The sequence below is a fragment of the Pleurodeles waltl genome, chromosome 7 (assembly GCF_031143425.1).
Source record: "Pleurodeles waltl isolate 20211129_DDA chromosome 7, aPleWal1.hap1.20221129, whole genome shotgun sequence".
In the NCBI taxonomy this organism is placed as follows: domain Eukaryota; kingdom Metazoa; phylum Chordata; class Amphibia; order Caudata; family Salamandridae; genus Pleurodeles; species Pleurodeles waltl.
In genome coordinates, this window is record NC_090446.1 from 1,250,950,887 (window position 1) to 1,250,973,218 (window position 22,332).

Consider the following 22,332-nt stretch of genomic DNA (forward strand, 5'->3'; position numbering starts at 1 on the left):
GCAATTTCTTTCTTCTAATCATATAGTTTTGTATCACTTGCAACAGGTCAGAATCTATGGCGGCTAAAGTTGTGCTATACTAACTTAATTCTACATTGAGTTGACTAATGTTTATTTTGCATTTGGTGGTAGTTCAACAGTTTGGAACAGCTGTGCATCAACTTTACCAATGAAAAACTGCAACAGTTTTTCAACCACCATATGTTTGTCCTGGAACAAGAAGAGTACAAGAAGGAAGGGATCGAGTGGGAGTTTATTGACTTTGGGATGGACCTGGCTGCTTGTATTGAGCTCATTGAAAAGGTAGGCTTTATCTAGTAATGCTAATATGGAAATATCTATTACACTGCTAAGCAACAATACCTTTTGACTAATTAATGCTTTTTTTGTTCAAGCCAATGGGTATCTTCTCAATCTTGGAGGAGGAGTGCATGTTCCCCAAGGCCTCAGATGTTTCTTTCAAAAACAAGCTTTATGATCAGCACCTGGGCAAGTCTAACAATTTCCAGAAGCCCAAGCAGGCCAAAGGAAAGGCCGAAGCTCATTTTTCGTTGATCCATTATGCTGGCACAGTAGATTACAATGTCAAGGGATGGCTGGAGAAGAATAAGGATCCACTGAATGAAACAGTAGTTGGATTGTATCAAAAGTCATCCATGAAGATTTTGGCCAATCTTTATGCAGCGTTTGCTGGACCAGATAGTGGTAAACAGCATTTTTTTTTAACTATAATTTGTGAAGAGTCTTAATTTATATTTTGTTTTTCCTTTTTAGCAATTGATATTAATCTTTGGTATAGTAACTTTAAGCTGTTCCCTCATTAGGTTTTCATTTACAATTGCACAGTTGTAAGATTCTTCAAATTAACACATTTGCAAAGGTATCAATGATATACCAACAATGTGTATTGTTTTTCAATACTGATCTATAATATTTACATTTCACAGGAGAAGGTGTCAAAAAGGGAGCTAAAAAGAAGGGCTCTTCTTTTCAAACCGTCTCTGCACTCTTCAGGGTTTGTCTTTTTTTATTGAATATGAGCTTTACTTTGAATGAGTCTTACCTCTGTTCTGTTTGTGACTTCATCTTATATTCTCACGAATAACCCATTCTAACTCTAACTATGTGCAAAATGGATTTGTTAACCATTCCTGGAAAATGACTCTAGTTTATGGACACTGCAGCCTGAAGCAAGAGACAGTTAGTAAGTCTTGAAGACTCACTAAAAAGTATGGAATAGAAAATGTCCCACGGGGAAAATTTGAAATTAAGTCGGGGAGTAGCACTAATTTTGTACAATAAATATCCTATCCACTATAAAATTATTTACCTATCAAAAAGACTTAAACCTTTTGCAAAATACCATGTCATAATTTAATGAGAAACATGAAAATATGTAAAGAAAAGAAGATAGTGTGGAATTTGTGCTTGCAGCATAGAACTGAAAGTTTTAAAAAACAAAAAAGACACAAAAGGGAAATGCAGCATGCTGAGATATGGGAGCACAATGTGATATGGGACCTCCAAAAAGAACATCAAATAATTAAAAACAAAATACCAAACCTCTCCGAAACCAATTCCTAAAGCAAAATAGATTCTACTATATCAATTAAGTGATTTCAAATATCATAACATTTTACCACATGCCATATATTACACCAGGAAATAATGAGATCAACAAACTAGGCAGAGATTCGTATGTTCAAGAAGAGTGTGCAGTGTTTAATATCAGTTACCTGTGCACTGATCCAAAATGTAATACAGGGCCGTTCTAATTACATTATCTCTGAAGGATCAGAGGTGAGAGACATCATTGTACTTTCTGGCTTTAGAGTCTGTAATGTCTCATTCACCCAGAGGCCAGCTAATGTCACCTGTTGCTGCGGGAAAAGTACTTTGTAAAGATGGAAAGCTCTTTTAAGAAAAAAAAGGTTTAGCAGATTGAAACTGGAGTTTTCAAGTGCCAAGGGGCAATCAGATTATCTGTTAATACAGTTCAGATGGGAAATATTGTTAAGAGTAGTTTAGAAATTCAGTTCATGCCAACTAACCTTGACGTGAAGCAAGAATCGTAACTCCTCCACTGACCGACATGTTTGACAATTTAAGGTTTATCTTGATATAATTAATTACTCAGCTAAGCTTTTGTGACTAGCAAGTTTGCTGTTTCTACCCACTGCATTCTGCAAACAGTTTAACTAAAACACAGATGTAGATCAGTGCTAATGGTATCAAAATGCATTAAAATGAAGTTACTTTAACCTGATTTATTACTGTGCATGATACATTTTTTAAAATATCCTAATTAGTACTTTTATTGTAATTTATCATTATTATGCATGCCATCTCCTGCACAAGTTAATACATCAGCAAAGAGGTAAAATTCAAAGAATGCCCCACATTGCTTAATTCCAAATAAATATTGTGCCCAAATTCCAGGAAAACCTGAACAAACTGATGACAAATCTCAGAAGCACCCACCCACACTTTGTCCGTTGCATCATCCCCAATGAAACTAAAACCCCAGGTAACCTACAACATTTGTGAACATATGAAGCATATATAAAGCTTAAACACTTTGAATGTGCATTACCACATACACTTATGACCTCTATTGTCTCAAGGTGCCATGGACCACCATCTGGTTTTACATCAGTTGCGATGCAATGGTGTACTGGAAGGTATTAGAATTTGCAGAAAGGGCTTTCCAAACAGAATCGCTTATGGGGATTTCAAACAACGGTAGGTGACATAATCAAATTGTTTATTTTTAAGCGTTTTGTGGTTTGCTTAACTTCAATAGCAAATAGAATTTATGCAGGTAATAATATGAATATGTTTTATAAAGTGATAGCCACTGAAATTACTTTCAATTTCTTTTTACGTGTTATTTGTCTGAACTTGTGGAGTTGTTGCCTTTACTCATATTATTCTGGTATCATACTTACAACATAATTATCTCTGAAAATGAATTTGACTAGAGGTAGATTTGAGTTATTTCTGCTCAAGCCACTTCAACATTATATCTTATGTGGGTGTTTCTGATGCAATGGGCTCAAAATCCTTTGCAACTTCAAACCCTAGAGAACTAAGAAACATAAATAAAACAAAAAGATAGAAACATTCTCCCAACAGGTAAGTGATATGTTTCAAGCAAATTTCTACCTTATTTAGAATTTACAAAGAATTTTAAGAATGGTCCTAGAGGTTTTCAACAGTTGCAGATTTTCAAACATATTCACATGTTAACATTTTTCTACATTCACTATTGTAAGAGGCTTCCAATTCTGTATTCCGAAATATGATACAAAATTACCTTTGCACTTGCAAACTTTATTTCTTGTTTTCTCCACATGTAAATATGTTTCTCAGAGGAAAAACACATTTCTCTACCCTTTTCTTATTGTACATTCCCTATTCCCATTCATTATTGCTTTATAGCAGGTTTTACAATATAACAGGCTGGCGGTACAATCTTGCGGATTACGACCGCGGCGAAAGCGCAGCGGTCGCACCGCCGGGACCAGCGGTTTACCGCCGTGGTTGTCCCGGCGGTTTTAATCCTCCAAGGCAGCGCTGCTTGCAGCGCTGCCCAGGGGATTACAAGTCCCCTTCCCGCCATCCTGTCCATGGCGGTAGAGACCGCCATGGAAAGGCTGGCGGGAACGGGAGTCACGGGGCACCTGGGGGCCCCTGCACTGCCCATGCACTTGGCATGGGCAGTGAAGGGGCCCCCAGGCACAGCCCCACACTGCTTTTCACTGTCTGTCTCATGTTGCGGACGACCGCCCGCCGGCCCAGCTGGGATGTCAAAATGGGGCCGACGGGAGTGCGGCCACATTGGCGGCCGCTCGGCGGTACAACCTTGGCGGGCAGCCTTCGCCGTCCGCCAAGGTTGTAATGAGGGCCTATGTCTTTTAATCCATAAGATCACATCACTTTCCTTATTGTCAAAATATCTTTACTTACATTTTTGAACGCTTTTGTTGCTTCCATTCACTCTTGTATCTTAGTTTCCAGTTTATTTGGCCTGGCAATTATCAGGAATGGCCCATCTCTAACAGGGATGTAAGCTGGTTCAAAAGTGCTGTTTTTATTCAGCTAGCTAATGCTTCTTTCTAGGTATTTAATTGAAAGCTGTGGTAATGATCAATATCTCACATCCATAGAATATGCATTAGTAGACTATTTAACATACAATTCAAATGACTATGCTTATGTATGCCAAGTGAATTAAAATACATGCATATAAGTATGCTATAATTATTGCCAAACATAGTGAATGTGGTAACTCTGCACATTTATCCAGGTCCACTTATGGGTTGAACAGAATACACTTAAAAAACATGTCATTGAATGTAGTAATCACTTGAGGTTCCATGGCCAAATACATGACTTGCAACTGGAAGAAATTGAGTTTTAGAATTTTAATGTGGTTGACATTAAGACAAAGTCAAAAGCCAGTTGGTCATATAAGAATTCAGGTTTGTCTGGTCTTATCATATACAATACATTTAGGGCCTTATTTAGAACTTGGCGGAGGGGAATACTCTGTCATAAACATGATGGATATTTCGTCCACCACATTACAGTCCCATTGTATCCTATGAGGATTGTAATACGGCGGATGGTATATCTGTCATGTCTGTGACAGAATATTCCATCCACTAAGTTCTAAATAAGGCCCTTAATCACTTGCTCACATAATCATTCACTCACTTCATTCGCTGATCATCTTATTAATTTTCACCTTCATCTCTTCATGTTTGCTTACCTTATTGTAAATCCTCACTACTTTTGTCTACTACAACTCCTACATATTTAGCCCCAAACAACTTCTATTCTCCTTTATTGGTGATAAACCTGTCTGATAAAGAACTCTGCAAGTTCTTCATTTCACTCCACATTGATTCTGTTATTCAACACCTCCACTTCCTTCCTACCTTATCTTGTGATATATATCGCTGTTTCATTCTACATTTCCATCTCCAACTCTTTCTCCCAAACATTCACACCATGCAGGCTACATCTGCTTCTGTAGTCAGCTAATGCTGATTGTCCCCCTATGTCCTGGTACACTCTCTAGATTTGAGGCTTTCACATTGCTTGACTTATTGATCAAGGACCCATGTTTAAGTTATGAATTTTAGGCTTACAATGAAACAAGGTACCCTTTTCTATTTGAAGGAATACCATTGATCAGTCATTTTTCAAGTCATGCGTTATATTCCTCATTTACTTTTTTCCATATGAATAATGATTTTTGTATGTTCATTTCTAATTTTTATTTTAGTAATTATTTTACTATTTTGGGTATAACACAGTATAAAATAAATTGTTTTGTAGTACTATTTTTAGTGTTGTCTACTTAATCAACTCACAATAAATGCTGTATTTTCACCTCAATTTGATTGTATCATTTTTAGCATTTGAATTCCCTTTCTCCTTCTCAGCCACAACCTACCTGTACACACATCGTCATCCTTTCCCAAACAACTCTCTTGAATTATATTTAATCTCTCAATACCCATGTTCACTTACTAGCACTCAGTCTTTGCCTCCACAGTAACCTTTCTCTTACAAAGGTATCAGCTCTATTTCTTTAACTTGTTTTACCCGGAGGAGCCCCTAAAATGTTTTTCACAATCCAAGGAACCCTTATGTCTGAAAACATTTACAGGGCAGACACAGTTGACAGCAGGAACTCAATTCAATTATTGTAACATTATAAACAAGAAGATAGATTAGTAAGAGGTTTCTATAATCTGTATTAGTCAATTTATGCATAGGAAAACAAATTGTAGCATATTTTGTGTTCTTGTTCTGCCTGATCATTTTTTCAAATATCAAATTATCAAATCAAAATAAAATTTGGTTAAACATCAACATAAAGTTCTCATCCAGTATAAACTCTATTTTCAGTGGGGCCCTCTGTTTTATTTGTACTCAGCAGTGATCGTTTTGATAGATTTCACTGTACTGACCCTTTCTGGTGCACCTTCTTTGCATATATTTGAACATTTTTCAATCTTCAACAGCCTATAGAAATAGTGATAAATGGGTTGGACATTAGAAACAAAAAAACATTCATGCTGTCTGCTAAAATACTAAGCGCCTCATTATGAGTGTGGCTGTCTTACAACCGCCACACTTGCAGTGGGATCCTGGACTGCGGCCTATGCGCCCAGGGAACCGGCAGCTCCGCCAGGATCTTGGATCCTGGTGGTCTGGTGGTGGTGCCATGAAAAGGCTGGGGAGAACAGGTGAAGGGAGTCACGGGGGCTTGGCATGGGCAGTGCAGGTGCCTCCCTGCCCAGCACCTTTGCAATGTTCAGTGACCGTTGCGAAGGTGCTGGTGCACCCTGCTGGCTACAGCATTGTCACCGGTTCGATTATGAGCCAGAGACAATGCTGTAGCTTGTTTTCCCGCTAGCCCAGTGGGTGGGAACATAGGTTTCTGTTCCCCGACCTAGCGTGAAACTCCTAATGACTCTGCTGGGGAGACCACTGCGTAGGCGGCAGCCACCCTATCGGGAATTTGGCAGACTGAGTTTTCCGTCCGCCAAACTCTTAATGAGGCCCTAAATACAAAACTATCCAAATTATATATACCCACAAAATAGTGAACAGGTGTGACACACACTAAACAACAATTATTTCCAAAAATATCATACTCTGATAAACACTCTTAAATAAAGAAAAGTAAAGTTTTTGAGTGATCCAGGAACAGAGTGGTCAAAAACGACTAGAAATGCAGAAACACCTGGAAAGCAATCAGCAAGCAAAAGGGATTCACAGAGCCTGACTGCAGATGTGAGCAATGCTTCTTGTCAGTAGTGGGCTTGCGTTTCAGTTGACACTGGTGAAGCAGCTCCACAAAATAAACACTGATTCATTACAGCTAATTATGAACTTAAATATGAACTGATCAAAACATAGATGCAGTTGATAGTGCATGGATATCCCTCTAATATTGCCTATTACCTGAAAATAATAATTTGCTATTTGGATGGATGTCTAGAATTCTTCGTGGTAGTCCACAAAATTCTTTGACAGTTTTTTATTTACTTAGCATTTATTTAATATTTCACAATTTATTATTCCACGATTGTGCAGTGACAGTTGCATCATGACCAAGTTAAAAAAAAATGCATTTACACCAAATGAGCTGCACCAAAATGCCATTTGTACATATGTGGTGATGTTGAGGTCAGATTCTTAGCTTTGTTCATTAATGGTCACAGCCCCAGCAACAGTTTACTTGCCAAGTGCTTTCTTCTGATCGTTGATATAAATAATAGAATCCTCTTATACATTCTTGTACTTTAGTCTCTATGTTTTTATTCATTATTATTTAAAATATCCCCTACGTGTCATTGTAGATATGTGTGCTTTGCAGTGGAAAATTATCAGAAATAGATTTTTGAATAACTCCTGTGTTTTTAAAATTTCAGATACCGTATTTTGAATCCCAGCGCCATTCCAGAAGGACAGTTTATAGACAGCAAGAAAGCATGCGAAAAATTACTGGGGACCATAGAGATTGATCATACCCAATACAAATTTGGACACACAAAGGTAATTATCCCTTGTCTTGAATGTTTGATCAAGGATGAGCCACAAATTAGAAGGTGTGACAATTCCTATCGAGGGGGTTTATGAAGCGTAACATTCCTGTGTTATCACTGTGGAGGCCTGAGAGCATAAAAGAGGTGTTTGGTCTCGCATAATATGCAACTTTGTCAGAAAAAAGGAATACAAATACTGCATGTTTTTAAAACACAAATGAACACATACATTAATAAAGCATAATAAAAAGATTCATATAAGATACTTTTAGAGCCTGATTGTATTTTAAATAATTTAGTATATTACTACAATGGTGATTATTGTTGTTGTCTCAGATTTTTTACCTTCTAATTTTGTAAAGCGTGCTATGCCTAAGATAGAAGAAATTGAGGGGCAACAAGAACGTCACTAGCCGGCAAACTGACATGTTTTTGTTTAAGCAAATAATCAGTTATTTTGTTGTAAAACAAGAGCAGATGTCCATAACTTGACTTCCTAAAACCCTAGAGCAAGGCTTTTAGTAAGTTTGTGTTTAACTGAGGGGACCCTAGATTTTCATTTAGTTTAGCTTTGTCAGGAAAGTCAGACAAAGTCGCAGTTGTGTTGCATGCACTACAAATACATCAAATGTTGGACCCTGAAAATTAAACATAATGATCAAGTAGTTTCTTCCAAATATTCCATACCTGCACATTTGCATATGTTCTATTATTCCAAGAGTGGTAAGATATGAGAAGTGGTTACACTAGATAGATTTTGCCAATGTTTCCTGATTTGATGGTTCATTGAAGTACATTTTAATATGATCTGCATTCATTTAAACAAATCATTGTTTGAAGGTATTGAGATTTTTTTCAATAAACATCTTTGAAGAAGTATAGTGGATTATGAATGGTAATGTGTCCAAATGTAGTCTGTCTTGACAGGTCTGCCTGATTCTATGTATGAGATGAACTTGCAAATATTATTGGTTTTTATCTTCTCATTCAGGTGTTCTTCAAAGCTGGTTTGCTCGGTACACTGGAAGAAATGCGAGATGACCGTTTGGCACTCCTAATTAGACGCACTCAGGCTCTTTGCAGAGGCTATTTAATGAGAGTTGAATTCAGAAAGATGATGGAAAGAAGGTACCATACCTATTCTTTGTTCTGAAACAACAGTTAATCATGTGAAAGCATTCCACTCAAAAAAGGGCACTCTTAAGTTCCTTTAGGATTCTAATGAAGGACTTAGGACCATACAGACATTTCAAAAACATTTCCTGCCTGCAGGAGTGGTTATACAGCCTCAGGGGTGTGGAATTTATTAAAATATCTACTTGTCCAGGGGACAGGTTGCTTATCAAATTTACTTGTCCTGTAAAAAGATCTACTTGTCCCTTTGGTGCCATGTAGTGTGGCGACAAATTATGGCAGCAATCTCATTATGTAAGAGCTCTGATAATAGCCTCTCTGATTATGCCAGGGCTACTACCATAGTAGGGCTTGAATACTTGCAGTTTCAATCCCTACTGTAGCAATTTCCTTATTTTGCCACCTTTCTTCAGATCTGCATACTGGGGCTGGAGGAAGCAGTAAGCAATAGTTCCAGGGCTGGCATGCCTTTGAGTCTGCAAACCTACTAACCTGCATGTTTTAAAGATTTTCACCAGCTTCTCTCTAATATTTTCCCATAATAAGAAAGGTTGGACATTTACTCCTGACATTGGCAGAATTAGAACTTCTTCCAGGGTTGGGAAGAAAGTGGCTGGAGGGAAAATGAACTTGCAGATGCTCAATAGATTTTCACATGAGCAAATCTACACATGCGTATTTACCCATGCTAAAATACAGTTCACAAATATTTTATAGGGGTACGACATATACCATGGGTGCACTTTTGTGACTTTATTAAGAATTTGGGGCCACATGTAGGTAGGTTCAGATTTGCGACTTGCAAATTGCGAGTCAGAGCGACTTGCAATTTGCGAGTCGCAAATCCAAATGTAGGATGGTGTCCCTGACACCATATGTGATTCGCAAGGGCTTCGCAAATGCCCACCTAGTGAATAATCATGAGGTGGGTCGCAATTTGCGACCCCCTTGCGAATAGCGGCCCTCACAGGGATGGTGGCCTGCTGGAGACAGCAGACCACCATGTCTGTGACTGCTTCCTTAAAGGAAAACGAGATGCATAACAAAAACGAAAAATGAAACGTTTTCGTTTCATTTTTTCAGAGCAGGCAGTGGTCCGCAGAAAAAATGTTTACAGTGACATTCACAATGGGGAAGGGGTCCCACGGGTGTTTGAAATGGGTGCAAACTGCGATTGGTTTGCGCCCGCGGTCACAAAACAATCCTACATTGCACTGCGAGTCGCAATTAAGAAGGGAACACCCCTTCCTAATTGCGAGTCGCAAACCCGTTTTGCGATTCGGTAACCAGGTTACTGAATCGCAAAACTGGGTTTGTGCATCGCAATGTGCTTTTTGCACGTTGCAAACAGCGAAAGTCGCTGTTTGCGACATGCAAAAAGCTACCTACATGTGGGTCTTGGTCCCTTATTAGGTCTGGTGTTAACAAAGACATTTTGTTTTTATTAAACTTCTATTTCTCTCTCTTTCGGCTGGCTTTACTGTGAGTGATCGCATTCTTCTCTTCCACAAGGAGCATATTGGCACACAAAGTAGTTTTGTTCAGTGTCAGGAGCTACAGTGGCAATCAATGACGTAACGAAACTGGAGGGTGCCCCTTTGCAAAGAACATGGAGGAGCCCCCTCTCCAGACTCACTCAGGGCAGGTGCTGTGCTGAAGGGGCCACCTGGAGGGCGGCTGCAGGGCCTTTGTTATGCCACTGGTGGCAACGTGTGCTTTTAGAGTTCAAAAACGTTTTTTTTTTTTTGCCAGTGTTTGTTACAATGTTGAGGGCCTGGTAGCTCCCACAACAATAAAGTGTTACAAAAGCCATGTCAAAACAAGACACGTTTTGATGAAACTAAAAGACTTATAAAAATATGTCAGACCAGTTGGCTTTGTCAGTGTTTGTTTATTTTCATGCTTCCCATATTCGTGTTGAAAATGGTTACACTGATTTTCCATTAGAAATATTTTTGAGAAATACTAGCATGCATCAAAAACATTTTACTAAATGACACTTCATTTGCATCTAATCAGAGAGCATTCTGGGAGCATTATACTTAACCTCATAGCCTAAACTTTTCAAACATGTGTATACACGTTTTTTTTTTTTGGTACTGGAACCAACGTCAGTAGTGAAGTGTGACCTTAAAACATTTATTTACAGCACTCACCCTAATAATGAAGGCTTTCAAATAATGAACCATAAATAAAGTTCGAACAGCATTATCTTTTGGGAACACATTACCTCAACTGCCGAGAGTTCCACTCTCTGTAAACAGGCAGCCAAAGGATTTGTGCTGCAGAGGGTTGGGCCTACTTATCCCAAGGAGAAAGTAAACATAAAAATTTGTTGCCCTTGACCCCAAACAAGATGTCCCAGGCGTCGGGCAATAGGAATTCCACATCCCTGAGCCTGCATGTTCCTTCTTATAATTTTCAAAATAGATACATGTGGAGCCCCTAGGAGAGCTGGATATATTCCTAAAGAAGGCTGTTGAGTGGTGATTGTAAGTCCTGTTACTAATATCAACAACACTTCATCATTGATTTCGTAATCTTTTGACAGGTCTCTTACCTTGCAGAAACATAGGGTTAAGTCAGGAGTGCAGTTAGTGTGTACTCACATACACAGGTTTCTGTCCAGGGTAGCAGTGTAACAAATGGTACACTACTGCTATACTGTTGGTGGTTCATAGCAACCAATTTTTGTAATGGGGTCCAATGTAAGAAGGCATTTTGATTCACATACTGATCTTACCAAGGTGGTAACAATGAGTGATTCAAACACCGAGGTAATTGATATATTTTTTATTGGCTCATCAACTCTCATCACTGCAAATATATGAGTTCATGAATATTTCTTAGACTTACTCATGTTCTACAGATTAGCAATATCACTGGGATTACATTCACACTTTTCATATGTATGGAACATACAAATGTTGTAAGTTAGAAAAACGTCTTTTATTCTAACATTAAATCTAGAAAATATCTTACACTTTTGCATTAAGCAGTCTCATAGCACTTCCTTAAATATGAATAGTTATACAATGAAAATGCATGTATGGTGTGCACAAACCACATTTCCAATAAATACCACAAAGACTACAAAGACTTTCAAGATAAGCAAAGAACAAATAACCTCCTCTCATATTGTTTTCCAAACCTTGCAGAGCCTTCATTGCACATAACAGATACCGTGCGATGGTGCATATGAATGTTATTTCACCATATTTCATGGTTGGGGTATCATGTAAGCTCACATGCGAAGTAGTACTTTACTGTTTAATGAACTGCATGTATGACATGCCATAAATATTTTCAAAGGAGGACGAATTTGTGAAACTCTCCCTGTGAAAATCCAACACTTCTCATACTTAATATTGTATAATCAACAGCACTGATCCCTATGTTATTTACCAGACATTGCTTTAAATGGGGAGTGCAGCTAATGTATCATCCTTCTTCAGATAGTCTCTAGTTTCATCAGCAGAGTGCTCATAATGAGTGACATGTCAGTTCTGGGTCAAGAATAAGATATTGTGATTATGATCGGAGAGGTTTAAGGTTGTTTTTCATAACTTATAGTGTAAGAATAATATTTGTCTTTTAGTAGATTTTGACACAGATGGCCTTATAGGACATGTAACAGACACAATAACATTAATCAACAGAATATAACATGGTGCAGACTGATATAATCTGCACATAATGTAATTCAACATCAAATTAAAATATATTTGGTTATTTTTCAATAGATTTTTCTTCACTAAGTTATCTATCTGTGAAAGTATTTTCAGAATTGTGTTCTGTTATTTAAAAACGTAATTTAGGTTGATTATCTTTCGTTTAAAGCATCTTCTCTTTATACATTCTCTACTTTCTCACCTGGGCCTATAATTTAAACTTTTCTGAATACTTTTTATTATTGACATTCTTCTAATTAGTCTCATTTCTAAGTGATAAAATTGAGGTACTTTTACTTGAATAGGCCCATCCTTGACCTCCTTGAAATCTATGGTCTTTTACTTATGTTTATGCTCCATACTCACATGATGACTTTGGAATGATTGTCACCTCTTTACGGTAGTTTACTTGCCTAGTGCTTTCTATTCAAGTCAATAAATTATTTACTCAGCATAAAAAGCACACATACATACATAATATAATAATTCATAAAACTGATCTTATGCATAGCTTACAACCTCATAGTTGTTCTTAGTTCATATCAATTCTGGATTGTAATGCCCTCTTGATAAAATTAATTTTACCTAGTACTTTCTATTGATCCTCTTTTTTCTTTTCCTTTTATCATCAAATCCCTGTAGCTGAAAACTTTGCTCCTCTATTGAATTACTGTTGTGCCACAGTACTGCTTTTTCCATCTTATCCTCTAAATTAGTTTATTGACTCCAGCTTCTCTCCCTACCCACTTCATGACTTTTGGAATTGTGTCACCTCTTTGCAGTGGTTTACTTATATAGTTCTTTCTATTGCTCCTCTTTTGTCTTTATCCTCTTCATCAAATCCCTGTACCCCCCAGAATTAGCTCCTCTGTTTATTTTCTGTTGCTTAACAGTACTGTTTTTTCCATCTTATCCTCTAAATGAGTTTATTAACTCCATTGCCTAAATCTTTTTGTTCCATTTACATACTCTTTCCACTTGACATGTTCAATAAATTGTCATGTATAATACATTTAAATCTTTGGTTAAGCTCCAATGCAGTTAAGGCTTTTTCATCTTGTGACTAGGTTCAAAAGAAATAGATTTGTTTGAAGAACCTGTATTCTCTATAGTAAAAATATTTACTATACACTTTGAAAGTCACATAGGGGTTCTGTTTGTTTTCTCACATGCCTGTTACATTCATGCCACTAATAACCAGCTAGACTGCTCTATGTACCTTAAACTATGCATGTTGGCGAGTGGTCAAACAAATGCATATGAGTAAAGAAATGCATGCATGGATATTTTGATTTTTGACCTTCAAAGGGATTCTGTATCTCAAATGATAAAAGAGTAGTTGTCCTAATGATAAAACTATATTTTAAACATTATGGCCCTCATTCTGACCTTGGCGGGCGGCGGAGGCCGCCCGCCAAAGTCCTGCCGTCAGGTTACCGTTCCGCGGTCGAAAGACCGCGGCGGTAATTCTGACTTTCCCGCTGGGCTGGCGGGCGGTCGCCTTCAGACCGCCAGCCAGCCCAGCGGGAAAGAGGCTTCCACGATGAAGCCGGCTCGGAATCGAGCCGGCGGAGTGGAAGCTGTGCGACGGGTGCAGTTGCACCCGTCGCGTATTTCACTGTCTGCGCAGCAGACAGTGAAATACATGTAGGGGCCCTCTTACGGGGGCCCCTGCAATGCCCATGCCAGTGGCATGGGCACTGCAGGGGCCCCCAGGGGCCCCGCGACCCCCCCTACCGCCATCCGGATCTCGGCGGTCCGACCGCCGGGATCTGGATGGCGGTAGGGGGGGTCGGAATCCCCGCGGCGGTGCAGCAAGCTGCGCCGCCGCGGAGGATTCAATGGGGCCGCGGTACACTGGCGGGACCCCGCCAGTGGTGCCGGTCCGACCGCGGCTTTACCGCCGCGGTCGGAATCCCCATTGGAGCACCGCCGGCCTGTCGGCGGTGCTCCCGCGGTCCTCCGCCCTGGCGGTCAAAGACCGCCAGGGTCAGAATGAGGGCCTATATTGACTATTACATAGGTAAAGCGACAGGAATGGTTTACTGTGCAACAGTCTTTTCAGATAACAAGTACTCAAGTAAATGTGTATCAGCCTCAGACAATTTATCAGACATGCAGCAAATACAAATGATGGGGAGAAAAGAACATACATTTGCAGCACTGCCAAATTGTTGCCCTAAAAGCAGAAGCTTCCAAGTAATTATTGATTAACCAGGTACTATTGTAGTTCATCTCCTCACCTCTATTATTTATTTAACATAATATGCTTAGCTTAATATCACACTGAGAGTTTACTCTTGGATTTCCAATTCCTTAGGACCAGTTTTTATTTGCACTAGGATCAATGTATGTGGACTATGTGCCAGTTGCTTTACAGCTTCAAATTAAGATTTTGATTTTCCTCCTCAATGTTTTCTACAGATGTGCAGTTAGCTTTATTATTTAAAAGAAAAGTGGAACATATTCAGGATACCTCATTGGTTAATCTGCACAGGATGAGTTGTAAATAAAAGGATTTGCTTACTCCTGCCATTGTGATTGATAATGTTCGGACCGTAGTCCGACCAGGTAGCTAGCACAATAAAGCTTACTTTGGATGTTTATGTCCTAAGAGAGAAAGTTATCAGAGGTGTACAATGTGACAATCTGCCTTGAATTTAAATTGTTTATTCTTTGTCCTTATCATTCTACTGCATTAATTTATGCTAAACGCTTCACCTAATTTAAAAATCATATCTATCAAGCAATCCTTTCCTCCTACGCATCACATAATATATTATCTCTTTTTCTAGACAATTTTTTTTAACCTATTGTTGCATTTTCACTCCATTACATAAATTCATCATAATCTTTTCACTGCCTCTACCATCTAATTTACTCATTAAATTCCTTCTACTCTTTGCAGCAAGAGCCTTTTCATTTCTTTACAAGCTCTATGGTTTAGATGTGAAGAGCTGCTTTGTGTTTCGTTTCAGCTTCCATTAGTTCCAGTCTTTTCTCCTCTTCTTGTCTTCAAATTCTAATTATTATCTTGTCTTTATCTTCAGTCATGTAGCCATTAGCTGTTCTTTTCAACCTCCTATTTCTCTTTTGTACATCTTTATGCCTCCTTCATTTCGATTCTATCTTTAACCTTCATTGATCCACTGTCCATGTCTCTTTCCTCTCTCGTGACATATTTGAATCTCTCACTGCTGCTTTCAATACAGAAAACATAAATAGAACATTTCTTTATCCTGGACAGTTTCCAAAACCAATTTACAACAATGTCTAATAAACTGTAGATCTCATTTTTGAATGGGTAATCAAATAGCTTGCTTGCAAACATGGTTGTATTTAACAAGGTGGGAATGATAGCTCTTGGGGACTTTATGTCTATATTGCATGTCTGAAAAACTTGAGAAGTGCTGCAGTGAAAGGAGGAAAGAAGAGGCATGGCTTATTTTCTTACATTAAGCGGAATTTTTTATATCATCTTTTGTGAATTCTGTCATGCATCAGTGCAGCATTTACTTATTTAAATGTTAGAAAAATTCTTGATGTTAAATACTTATAAAACTCTGGCCTTAGCACTTATCCATATCATTAACATGACTGAGGCAATCTATAGCATGTGAAATGAGATGTTCATACAGGACACATTTTACAATGTCTTGCAGATATGTTTATTGTTATTAAAGAATTATAGTGAGGTTAGCACATAATGTTCCAGTTAACATTTTCTTGTGATACCCAGAATTATGGGTGGGGATACCAGCTGGAATCCATATCTCTGACCCTGGTGTGACCACCCCTTAGTTTCGGCATCATGTTGAACCTTCCTATGTTGTCAGTAGCAAGAGGTTACATGGTTTATAAATGTAATAAAGGAAATAAAATACTTATTACAGTACCTATGCCCTATCTTAGTTTCTTAAAATATGATTTTATTTCAGGGAAGCAATATTCTCTATCCAGTATAATATCCGTTCATTCATGAATGTTAAACACTGGTCTTGGATGAAACTTTACTTCAAGATAAAGCCTCTACTGAGGAGCGCTGAGGCTGAAAAAGAGATGGCCAACATGAAGGAAGAATTTGCAAAAACAAAAGAAAACCTTGCCAAATCAGAGGCCAGGCGGAAAGAACTAGAGGAAAAAATGGTAAAACTTCTCCAAGAGAAGAATGACCTAATGCTTCAAGTGCAATCTGTAAGTAGACACATTTCTGTTATTGATTTTATTTTAGTTGTAGGTGATACTTTTTAAAACTACATCTGTAGCCATATAAATATGTCCATAACTCAGCTCATACTTGAGAAATTGCCCACAATAAACATGCATTTTTGTTTGTTTTGTGGCTGAACCACCAAACCATTTGCGTGCCAGAGTCTAAGCCTCAAACAATTTGATAGCATCTCACTATCAAAATAGCGGGTGTCCTGCCACTTTGGTGGCGAATTTTCAACCAAAGTGCTCTGTGAACACAGAGGGTGCACCTCCAGTGAAAATATAATATCCGGTAGACCACTAGTTTGTGACAGTCTGCTAAGATCAAATAAGGGATTTGCTTCTGATAAACAAAAAAAGCCAGATGTCCCTTGGATGTAGGGTGTTTTCTTCATGTACATGTGGGGCATTTTTTCCTTTCTGGGATTGCCGTGCAGAGCATTGTGGAGCCAGGCAATCAAAATCAGAAATGAAAAGCCCACAGTAAGCAGCAGATGGGCTGCTGGCTACGGATTTTCAATGGTGGAGAAAGCTGAGTCTCTACTGCTGGAAACTCAGCTGTTTCCCTGACATGAAAATTGTGAGTGTGGTGGAATGGGGCATCCACAAGTTCATGGTGGATGTTGCATTGTCCCAGACTACAAATGATGCCCATCATCAGCTAGTGAATCGCTCATGCAATCCGTAACCTTGTAGTTTGATTGTATGAATTGAAAAATAAATTCCATGCTTAATTTATTTTACCGTAGACCTCTGGTCTTCAGTATGACTAATCAATACGTAAATTGCCCCATTCAGATTTATTGTATGTAGACATGTGTTACAATTATTAACAGTACAAATTCTGAATGCTCAACTGTACTTGGTTGGCGGCATATTGAGTGCATGACACTCTGGCAGTCTGCCCCCTATTAGCTGGCCTTTTACAAATATTGCTATAGTGCTGGCTTCTCCAAATATTTTCTAACCATGGTAACTATGTTATTATTTCTAAAATAGTGTCATAGAAGAAGCGTAAGATAGAATCTATTGAGAATGGAATGTTATTGCTGTCCCTTTTAACCCCTTTTCCAATGGAGACACATTTCAATGACATCATTCACTGTTTCACTGAATAGAGAACATGTTCTTTCATGTTGTGGTATATATTGTTTAAAGTATGTATTCAGCCTATTTCTGAGGCATCCTATTGCTATAGACAAGGGTCTGAGACATTGTGAGTTAAATGTAATTTTACCAAGTTCTCCCTATTTTTTAAGTGAGGAAGACAGTATCCCATCACTGTTCCACCAGTTCTTCAGCTGAATATTTAAACATGCCTTGTCCAAGCGGTGTCCCCTTTCTTTCTGATAAAGAGAGGTTTGTAATAGAATCAACATAATGCAGCGCTGGAAGGGGTAATTTATCAAGTTTCTATGCCATGCTTTTAATCCTGGTTTGCAGAGTAGATGTGTGCCCTGAACAAAAGCACTTATTAGACAATGCAAATTTGGAAAGGTCAGCCCCTGTGGCACCACTATATATTGAAATAGAATTGCAGGTAGAATGTAGTTGTTATATTCAGAAATCCAGTGATTCTTGTGTTGTATAGCCCATCATCATTCTCAAATGAGTGGTACATTACCAAGCTTACATAAACTTTAATGCTTGTAATGTTGTTGTAACCATACATTAATTAGCAATGCATTTACCAAGATTAAATATGACAGTCCTAATTCTGGGGTGCATTTTACCTATTCTTAGTCAATGAGGAAAATGAAAAAGAAACCTACAGCTCTCTGTATGTATATGATTCTCCACCCTTCAATGTTAAGGTCTATTAGTAATTCGCCACATTGTGTTTTATTGTCTCTTTCAAAGGAGTTTCATGGTAGAAATGCATGTATTACTATCAGCATCTGGAATCAGATAACATTGTTACTTTAACTGTGGTCTCACCCACACCCACTGTATGTCTGTGAATAGCTGTTGTGTAGATTGTATGAGGACGTGAAGGCCCCCAAAAGGGAGTTTGTCTGCTCAGACAACGCTCACTTGGATCATTTTGTATCACAGAAGGACTGATCGAGACCTTTTGCTAATTAAAAATTTGAATTGGAAATCCAAAATGTTTTGAGATTCAGCTACTCTGCCATGACACAATCACTTGCACCTCCAGCACAGTTTATGCTGTGAGGCCACAATATCACACAGTGTCTGAAGTATATAGAGATCAATCCTGAAACAGAGGGGCTGCAGTAAAGTGGTTTCCTCCCATTTAACCCCTCTAGCTTTTTCACTCTTGGACTACTCTGTTTTCGACGAGTCTCATGTGCAGTACATTTGGTAGAAACGGAGTAAGAGTGTTATTCACCATCCCGAAGATACAGACACTGCTGCACCACTAGGCAGGGTCTCTGGGCTGGTTACACATGAACATGTGAGCAACTGCATGTGTATGGGCTGTCGTGTGGGACTACCATGTTGTGCAGCCTGGTATCTGCACATGGGTAGCCTATCACGGAAGGGACCCTTCAAGGACTGGAGGTGACCTGGGGGAGGCCTTAAAATGTGGGAGGGCATTGGAGTGCCCTTGAATCTTCTGGGGCACTCCAGAGATCTGTGTACTTGTTTCATGAGGTTCCTAAGGAGGAGCAGGTGCGCCACCAACCATTTAGGGGAGAGTTTTTGAGGCTGCAAGAAACACAGAAGCCCTCAGAGGATGATCCCAAAATGTCACCCAGGGTATTGCATCCATGACCCCAGGGGAAGTTGATTTCAGATTCATATCATGCTGGAGCTTGATCTTTGGCAGAGAGATTCTGGAGTGTTTCCTTGTTGGTTGGTCTTAAAGCTTCAGTCTGAGCTTAGTAAAGATAGAAATAAGGCGGTCATTCTGACCGCGGCGGTCGGCGGTCGCCGCCCGCCAAGCGGTTCCCGACGAAAGACCGCACCGCGGTCAAAAGACCGCGGTGGTCATTCCGGCTTTCCCGCTGCGCCGCTGGGCCGGCGGGCGACCGCCAGAAGACCGCCGGCCGGGCCAGCGGGACAGCCCCTTTAACAATGAAGCCGGCTCGGAATGGAGCCGGCGGAGTTGAAGGGGTGCGACGGGTGCAGACAGTGAAAATCTTTGTGGGGCCCTGTTAGGGGGCCCCTGCACTGCACATGCCAGTGGCATGGGCCGTGCAGGGGCACCAGGGGCCCCACGGCACCCGTTCCCGCCATCCTGGTTCCGGCGGTGGACACCGCCAGAAACAGGCTGGCGGTAAGGGGTCGGAATCCCCATGGCGGTGCTGCAAGCAGCGCCGCCATGGCGGGTTCCCTGGGCCAGCGGGAAACCGCCGGGAAACCGCCGGCTCCCCTTTTCCGACCGCAGCTTTACCGCCACAGTCAGAATCGCCCAGGAAGCACCGCCAGCCTGTTGGCGGTGCTTCCACCGCACTCCGCCATGGCGGTCATGGACCGCCAAGGTCAGAATGACCCCCTAAGTCTCTGGAACGTTATTCAGCACAAAGCATCACTGACAATGTTGATAGTTGACAATGCAAGATTTTACATTACAATTAACAGTATTGTATGTTAGTATTATGACTATTGATTTAATTTAGGACACAATTGTGGATTACAACATGGTTTCTGCTTTTCCTAATGTGACATCTAGACAAAGCCTCTACGCCTGCCTTAATGATACTGATACCCCTCTTATATTGTGATATTCTAACTAGCAGAGGTGGGAGTGTGATTGTGTGTTTAGGGCTTTCTTGGGATGTACACTGAGGGTGCGGTATTTCATAATACTTGATTATCTATATTTGGAATTGATATGTAGTATTTGGTAGAGTGTGATGATAAAGGTACTTTTCGTCTTTGTAAGAAAAAACACTGACTGATCAATAATTTATTTGGTGTTGTTTATTATGCACCACCGAATCAGCGTACTAGCCCACACCACCTCCCCTAAGTCGATGTTGGACTGCTTTGCATCACTACCCTGAGAGAGTCAAGTGCTACTATGGGATACTTGGCTTTTAATACAGGGAAAGTTGTAGACTTATTACTTATGAAGGACTCTCATCCTTTGCAACTAATAGCCCAGTTTCTTACAGGATCAAAGCTGAAATCCACAAACTGGAAAAAAACAGCTTCCCTTGCCTTGAACCTATAAGATGTGAAATAACAACTGTTTTAGAAGCCTAATATTTTGCAGTAGGCTAGAACTAAAGGCCAAACACACTTCCTAAACAGAATGTGCAAATTATGTAATTGATGAGCTTGAGAAAGATATAGTAACTGTGACTATTACCAAAATCTACTAATGATGAAGCAGTTAGGTGAAGCAAACAATAACAACAATAAATACAATAGTACTTACCATTGTAAAATAATTTGTAGCTCTCACAGATATTTTAACATAGTATTGGGGCTATTACATAAAATGCACCCCAAATACACCTCAGAATACCATTTAATCTTTCCAGTTACTCCTTCAGATCCCATTAAGTAGAGTTTTGGGATATGGGTATAACTTAGGGGGTCATTACGACCTCGGCGGTCTTGGAAAAAGACCGCCGAGGCCGCGGGAGACAGAATACCACCATTGCCGGCGGTATTCCTGTCTCCCTATTATGACATTTCCGCTGGCCCAGCGGAAATGTCACATCAACATTGCAGCCGGCTCGTAATAGAGCCGGCGGCAATGCTGATGTGCAGCGGGTGCAGTAGCACCCGTCGTGCATTTCACTGCCCGAAATTCGGGCAGTGAAATGCGCGACGGGGCTATGCCTGGGGGCCCCTGCACTGCCCATGCCAAGTGCATGGGCAGTGCAGGGGCCCCCAGGGGCACCCCAAGTCCCCTTACCGCCAGCCTTTCAATGGCGGTGTTTACCGCCACGGACAGGCTGGCGGTCGGGGACTCATAATCCCCAGGGCAGCGGTGCTTGCACCGCTGCCCTGGGGATTATGACCGCCAGGCGGAAACCTGGCGGGAAAGTGGAGGGACCGGCGGTATGGCCGTGGCTTTTCCGCCACGGTCATAATTGCTGGCGGAACACCGCCAGCCTGTTGGCGGTGTTACCGCCAACTTACCGCCGGCCGCCAGGGTCGTAATGACCCCCATAGTCTCCTTCGTGCCTCAGGGACTACCCAGTTGTTAAAATGTAACAACTGCATTGTTTTTAAAATCAAGAAATGAGAAGAAATTAGGTTTATTTTTACTGCTTTGAATGTGTAGCTTATGGTTCACAAAGAAATAATTTGACTTAGCTCCAGTGTCTACTGCATTTCTGTATTCTGAGAGAACTCACACTGAGCACCAGGAATATTGACACCAAAATTTTTATGGGACACAATATTGAGGGCAAAATATTGAAACAAAATATTGACACATAAGCAAGTTCTCTACCTACCTCCACATATATGTAGCTCATGATACGTATATCTTCAATGTACTTAGAGGTGAAGTTAGGAATAGTAACAGTATACTTTCCTAAATACGATTACCTTTTTATATTTTATCCCTCAATATTCTGTCCTCAGTCTTCTCGTTCTGTAATATTCTCGGGTGGGGGGGAGGGGTAAATATCCCATAGTGCAGTCCCCCCTACTGAGTACTGCAATACAAAAGAAACCTTTGTCTGGATCATTGTGATCACACTTAGTGAATTCATTTGACTCCTTACTCAGATAGGCATCTAAACATGTAGTTGTCAAGGACAAGTAAAGCAAGAAATCAATGAATTAAACAAGTTTCAGTAATGTGTTTCAAAACA

At 40.0% G+C, this 22,332-nt stretch overlaps 1 protein-coding gene across 1 annotated transcript in view; it reads left to right on the forward strand.

Annotated features, from left to right (window-relative positions):
* Positions 1-22,332, forward strand: part of LOC138246132 (myosin-3) — an 83,362-nt gene that overhangs the window by 29,977 nt on the left and 31,053 nt on the right. Inside the window, exons 14-21 of the mRNA XM_069200404.1 lie at positions 133-303; positions 396-705; positions 948-1,015; positions 2,440-2,527; positions 2,625-2,742; positions 7,455-7,578; positions 8,560-8,696; positions 16,312-16,567. Of these exons, the coding sequence (XP_069056505.1) occupies positions 133-303; positions 396-705; positions 948-1,015; positions 2,440-2,527; positions 2,625-2,742; positions 7,455-7,578; positions 8,560-8,696; positions 16,312-16,567 (1,272 nt within the window). The remainder of the gene's footprint in view (positions 1-132; positions 304-395; positions 706-947; positions 1,016-2,439; positions 2,528-2,624; positions 2,743-7,454; positions 7,579-8,559; positions 8,697-16,311; positions 16,568-22,332) is intronic.